The sequence below is a fragment of the Humulus lupulus genome, chromosome 2 (assembly GCF_963169125.1).
Source record: "Humulus lupulus chromosome 2, drHumLupu1.1, whole genome shotgun sequence".
Lineage (NCBI taxonomy): Eukaryota > Viridiplantae > Streptophyta > Magnoliopsida > Rosales > Cannabaceae > Humulus > Humulus lupulus.
Window position 1 is genome coordinate 29,714,558 of NC_084794.1, and position 7,005 is coordinate 29,721,562.

General features: G+C 34.1%; 1 protein-coding gene across 1 annotated transcript; it reads right to left on the reverse strand.

Moving 5' to 3' along the window:
- Positions 1 to 3,464: 3,464 nt before the first annotated feature.
- Positions 3,465 to 6,472, reverse strand: LOC133817597 (isocitrate lyase). Its single transcript, XM_062250164.1, has 3 exons — positions 6,260 to 6,472; positions 3,968 to 5,570; positions 3,465 to 3,826 (listed from the first exon to the last, which is right to left on the reverse strand). Exons 1-3 carry the CDS (start codon positions 6,287 to 6,289, stop codon positions 3,732 to 3,734), a joined length of 1,728 nt encoding a protein of 575 aa, XP_062106148.1. The 5' UTR covers positions 6,290 to 6,472; the 3' UTR covers positions 3,465 to 3,731.
- Between the last annotated feature and the right edge of the window lie 533 nt (positions 6,473 to 7,005).

Below are 7,005 nucleotides of genomic sequence, written 5' to 3' on the forward strand. Positions count from 1 at the left end.
ATACAAATGACTCTTTGAACAAAATAATAGCTTGATTTTTTTTTTACAACAACAACATATTAATTTTTTTTTCAACAAAAAAATATTAACTTGATTAATACACCAAATAATTATTATAAATAATAATATTTTATAAAATAACAAAAAATTATAAATCTATTAATATAATATTATTAATAAAGAAAATTATCATAAACTCATATTTGGAAGACTCATACCTTCTTAAATAGTCAAATACAACTCCAAATCAAGATTATCAACCTTAAAAACCTACACATTATCAATATATTATCGAAAATATAATAAATCCAAAATAATAAGCAAAAACAAAAACAAAAAAAAATCATACGAACAAATATTTAACGATCCATAACTATTTCAAAGCTCAAAAATGTGTTTGGATGTTGAAAATCCATTCAAAACCCCAAAACAATGAGTATTTTCGACCACCACCATATCCATTATCAAATGAACAACTTTTTCCTCTCAAAACTAAATATAACCAATTTTCTATGATCTAGATGAGTTTTTTTGGAAAAAAGATGGAAGAAATTGGAAGAAAACAAGAAAAATGATGGAAAATAGGTGAAATCATTTTCTGTCTCACGGTGGTAATAGGGGTTTTCGAGTCTGTTTTGCGTTTTAGAATGAGGAGGCGTGCATGTGCAAAATGGTTTAAAGACCTTTAATAAAATCGAAGTAGTTAGAACGAAGTAGTAGCTTAATTATGAAGTTAGGCCGAAGTAGTTAGACCGAAGTTAAAAGCTCTGTCTTTCTACTCATCTTCAATAAAACCGAAGTAGTAGCTTAATTCCTACGAGTGTCAAACCAAAAAGTGTAGTTAAAAGTCCGTTAAAAGCTTTAACTTCACTTTTTATGTATTTCCCAACAATTCTATGTATAAAAATTGAAGTTAAAACCTATTTTTGTAGTAGTGTTTTAAGTTTAATTTTTAAATGTAATTTAAGGGGATATAAAAAGGGGTTTGAAGGGAATTTCTAAAATAATTTTTATCATGTTTTTAGAGACAAAAACTCAGAGAGGAGGAGAATTGTTCATCATCTACATTCAACCTTCTATCTTTTTTTCTTCTTAAACTCTATTATTTTGAATTATGTTTGAGATTATGGAGTAGTTTCTCTCTAGGTTAAGGGTTATTTCAAAACCCTAGACATGATTTCTTGATTTCAATGATATTGTTATTTCTCTTATTCATTGATATTGAATTGTTTATCTTCTTCTATGCTTGATTTTATGATTAATGTAAAATCTTGTTTAGAAGACTGCTAATTAGGGTTTTGCATTATTCTACTATCATCTTAGGGTTTTTATTCACCTATTCGTTTAGAAATCTAGGTTTTTGATGATAAATTGCAATTAAGGGTAATGTCAGAGGTACTTTTAATTGTGATGAATATTATAACCTAGGTTAAATGAATCATACACTTGTTGGATTTGTTGCTTAGATTAACTCATCTCTATAGAAACTAAGAGGGTGTTTGGCACCTTAACTAAACAATTGTTTTTTGTTTTTAAAAGCTAAAAACTGTTTTTGAAAACAAGTTGGGGTGTTTGACGTTGTTTTCAGAAAACAATTTTTAAAAACAAAGTTATAAAAACAGAAAATTTTGAGAGCAACAAAAAAATGTTTTCTGTTGTTCTCAAACTTATTTTGTCTATCTTTTTTTTTCTCACATCATTTATTTATTTATTATTATCTAACATCATTTATTGTCACATAATTTTTTCTTTCATTAGTTTCTCTCACAACACTTTCTCTCTCACCACTTAATATATCAGCATTTTCTCTCTCATCATTTTTTTTCTCTCGTCATTTCCTCTCTCATCACTTTCTCGCTACTCACTTCTCTCTCTTCACTTTTTTTTCTCATCACATTCTCTCTTATTTTTTCTTGGATCAATTTCTCTCTTCTCAATTTCTATTTCTTCAAAAAATTTCTCCTTACTTTCTCACTTCTTATTTTTCATCATTTTTTTTCAAATTATTTTATCTCATTATTTATTACAAACTTTTAAAATATTTCATTCTTTGTTAATATTTTATTTACGATTTTAAAAAAATAAAACTAAAAAATTATTTTTAGAAAACATCAACCAAACACTTTTGTTTTTTGAAAACTACAAAAACAGTATTCTATTCTCATTTCTGAGAATACAACTTTGAAAACAAAAAACAGAAAACAATGCCAACATGCCCTAATGTTTTTGCTAGATTAAACTTAAGGTGCTTTTCCATTAGGTTGTTTAGTGAAAGGAATTTATTAAGAGCGTTTTGTTTTAATAAAGTACAAAAGGGAGATTTGGGGTAATAACTGCTTATGTGTTACCTGTGGGGTTAATTAATAGTTCAATTGGAATATGAAATAATAGTAATCCTTGTTAATCTTGAATGATTATTGAATGTGGAGAATTGACTTTTAACTGTTTCTTAAAATTATTTTTATCAGTTCAATTGCTTATTTCGTTATTTCATTGTTTTACAATGTTTTTCTTTTTTAAACTTTAAAATTCCCATTTTTGTTATTGTTTCCAATTTTGAATAATAAATTAAATAATAGTCCTTGTGAGTTCAATCTTTGTTTGCCACTATACTAAAATAGTTGGAAAACTAAGAAATAAAATATAATTAAATTTGATATGGCTAATGATAATGATAGGACCAATAAAATTGGGTGATGATTAAAAAAAATGGGGTAATGATATTTGGACCCATATGTAGGCACCCATTTATAAAAATCTAATTTAAATTAAGTTATTGTGCTTATGTTTTCCTAATGCTTTTTTTTTCTTCCATTTATGTTAAGTTCAATCTTTTTGTCATCCTCATTTTTAATATCCATCTCAAACATTATATATAATTTTTATATTTATTGTTTTATTTTACTATTTTTTTTGCCTAACTATTTTTATTATATTTTTAATAATATGAAAGTGGAGAAAGAAAAAAAAATAGAGAATGGTGTACATAATTTTAATAATTTTTTATTCATAAATTAATCATTTTATTTATAAATGAGGCGTCTTTATAAAATTTTGGTTGTTAATAAAGTATTTGGTAAAATGAGAATTGGTAAAGAGTACTATGATGTCCAACATCATAAACACACCATACCGTTATTAGGGAAATAAAATACCATGTCTATTGATAACCAATCATGACACCTCATATAGTATTTAAAATATTACATTTAAAAGTCGGGCGTCACATGGTAAAAAGAAACAGAAAAACTTTAGGGACCAAATTTGAGCTTAACCTTCTTATCTGTATGCTGAAGCTGAAAACCAATTGTTTTACTAACTTAAATCATTGGTTCTGCAAATTTGAGCTTAACCAAATGATTTAAGTTAGTAAAACAATTGGTTCTGCAAGTCCCCACAAGTTATATTTGTTAGGCCTTTGTTTGGATGATTAAAGAAAGAAAAAAAAATAGAAGAAACGAGTGTAAAGTAGTAGTACCAGTAAACAGTATTTAATACTGAGGATTAAAAACAAAGCAATTCAATAACAGAAACAAGTGTCGTCCCTGCCCTCTTTTAATAGAGAGCTAAAAGAGGTACTGAACATACTCTTATAAGACTTCAGTGACCCAAAAAAAATGACTCAAAATGACTCCAATTGCATGTCATATATTATTTTCAACCCATTATTCAGTAGGAAATGGGCTAAATAACCCCCATAATACTCTTTCTTTCTCACTCTCTTTCTCCCCTTACAATCTTGATTTGGCAAGAACTTCACTTCCTTCGCCCATGTTCATAGTCCCTGGCCTGGTCCAGCTCTCTTTGAACTGATCTTCAGTCACTCCTGTACAAAAATGCACACAAAAATTCTCAATTCTATCCATATTTTTTAATTCCATTATTTAACAATATCTTTAGACTGGTACAAGTGTATATATAATGATCAAGTGTTGTGAAGTTTGGACAGTGATGAGAAAGAACTTGCCTTTGCCCATGGCAGCAGTGGAAGCAATACCTCCCTGGACGGTCTTGAGATACCTGTCGTAGTAGTTAGCACCGGACCATTTCTGATGAGCGAGAGTGTCGACTCCGTGGTTCCTCTCCTCTCTCTGGATCCTCTCCACATAGGCCAGCATACCCCGCGTAGCGTAATCCTTGGCGAATGTATCGATCACCAGTGCGTCGGCGTGGAAACCTGCCAGCGTAATGAACTGCCACACGTAGCCCAGCTTTGCTATTCTGGGAATGAACTCCTTCATCTGAAGATCGTTCATTCCCGACGCGTCCCAGTTGAACGACGGCGATAGATTGTATGCCAACATTGTCTCCGGCTGCATTGATTTCACTCCTTTTGCGAATTCGGTGCATTCGACCATGTCAGGGCTCGCCGTTTCCATCCATATTAAGTCAGCGTGAGGAGCGAAGGCCCAGCCTCGGACCACTGCTGCAGCCACCGACCCTTTAAACCTGTAGAACCCTTCTCTGGTTCTGGGCAAATCCCAGTCCCAGAAAAGGTTTTTCAGCCCCAGTTGATCGGCGATTTCACGGGCCTGGTCGTTTGATAGACATTTCTCATAGCTTGAGTGCTTCATCCATTCGTTCAGCTTCCAATTCTTCTCGTTCTCACTGAAGTTTGCGTTTTTGATGGAGTCCACCACGTGTTCGGAGAAAGTCTTCAATCCGGCCATCTTGGTCCAGTTGTCCTCAATGGCTTGAAGTTCCGGTCCTGTCTTTCTTGAAGCCATGGCTTCGGCCAAAACGGTAGCTAAACCTTTTCCCTTCAGTTGCGGATTCGTGACGCCGAGGATGAATTGGTGGTCCCTGGTGTCCACATTTGTTTGAATAAGAGTTGCGCCCACCGCGTCTGTTCGAGCCACTAAAACTGTCTCCACTCCCATTACATCAAATTGAAGCCTCGCAGCTACAAGCCTATTAATATGTTCACTCACAGAAACGAGCACTTTCCCAGCCATATGACCACATTTCTTGGTGACAGAGGACTGGTCCTCAATGTGGACACCGGCTGCGCCTCGCTCAACGAAGAGCTTGCAGAGCTTGACGGTGGCAGTGGAGCCACCGAAACCACTGTCACCATCTGCTATGATTGGCTTGAGATAATCGATGTAAGGGGTTCGAGCCCGTTCCTCCCTGGACATGCTCATACGGGCCTCCCTCTGCTTTCGGTCGTGGTACTGTTGCGCGAAGAAGAGGTGTTCGACCTTGTTTGGAACGGTGTCGTATGGGTAGTCAGCAAGATCAGGGCCAGGCTCGTTGGTGGAGGTGTGTGTGGAGGAGCACTGCCAGCCCGAGACGTAGATGGTGTCCAAGTGCTTGGCCATCATGGTGACTTGGACGGGGTCAAGGGCGCCAAAGGTTCTTGAGGCCGTGCCGTTGGCTTGGTGAGTCTTGAGAGTTCGCCAAAGCTTTTTAGCCAACTCGTTCGAGCCATAGCTCTGTTTGAGGTTGCCTCGTAGTGCTACCACGTCTCTCGCCGAGTATGGTCTTCGGGTTAGCTGGAACCTCTCTGAGCTCCACCAGGCTTGCACCTCTGCTACCTCTGCTTCAAACCTTCCTTCCTCCTCCATTATCTGTTAAAAAAAAGTCCCTATTAACTTTAACCGACTATCATATTAGAAATATATATACAAAATCCCGTTCTCATATATCATGTTAACTCAATCCATTCTATAAAAATTATAGACAGGAAATAAGAATATAATAACAATTATTTGTAAATCTTCAAAACACTTCATATTAGTTCAGCTTCACGCATCATCTGCTACTAAGGGAAGAAACAAACAAATTGTTACCCATTACTGTTTGGTACTTCATGACTAAGTATAACCAAGTAAAAAGAGAAATTAACGATATGATAAATTTATACTTATATGCCTAACTATTGAACTTAAAAGATCTTAGTTTAAGTCATTAGTTGGAACGTATATATATATATATATATCATCCTATTGCATGCATGCATACATGAAGTGCTCATAAAACACATATTATAATCTACTAACAGAACAGCAATTCTGAGAAGGACAAGTCTACATAATCCTGGATTCCAATATATAGCAAAAGGGAACACAAGGGGTTTGTCATAAATTAATGTAACTCAAACTATGGAAGAAAAGAAAACCCATTCTGGAAATGCCTGCATGCAAATATAAATTCTGGCAGACAACTCAAACTTTAGTTGCTTTCAGCTAGAGAAGGAGAAAAGGCATTAGCTGAGGGAACAACGAAGAGAATAGCTATTCATGCTCAGAAACCTCACCATTGAAGGCCCTGAGAAAGATGCAGCCATGGCTAGATCGAACTTGTGTTTGGTTACAAAAGCAGCTTTGATATCTGTAAAGTGTAAACAGCTACGAGAAATGAATAGAAAAGCTCTTCCAAGTCCCTCAATTTATAACACACCAAAGGGGAAGAGAGAACCGGATTCTTTTTTTTTTTCTGAAGATGGTAAAAGAGAAATGATACCCTTTTGGATAAGAAAGAAACAAAACCCAAGAAAACTCCAATATGGTTTTTCACATTATGATTTTATCTTATTAGCAATAAATATAAATATTTCATTGTTATCTTGAGAGAAAGAGAGTACGTAATGAAACTTGTCCCACGGGAGCTGCATTTGCAGGGCACGTAAGGTGTTGGCACTACTCCTTACTATGCTGCGCCGCCATGCTTGTCTTCTAGCTTCCGTTTTGCATGATGTCACTCTTTATATTTATTAAGTAATCGAACTCTCCTTTTATTTTATTTTTTAAATTAATAACAATTAACATATATATAGTGCTACTGCGTCTTTTTTTTTTTTTTTATTCTTTCAAATGTTTCTTTTCCTAAATTCATGTTTAATTTTATTCCTGAGATATTCACAAACTCCTATATATATCTCATCAGCTTAACTGCCTAGCTAGAAAGATGCCTCTGGCAAAAGTTATGAGAATATATAACAACCAACAAAAATAATTAAAGAAAAATATAAACCGGTAAACAATTAATGATATTGTCTAACCC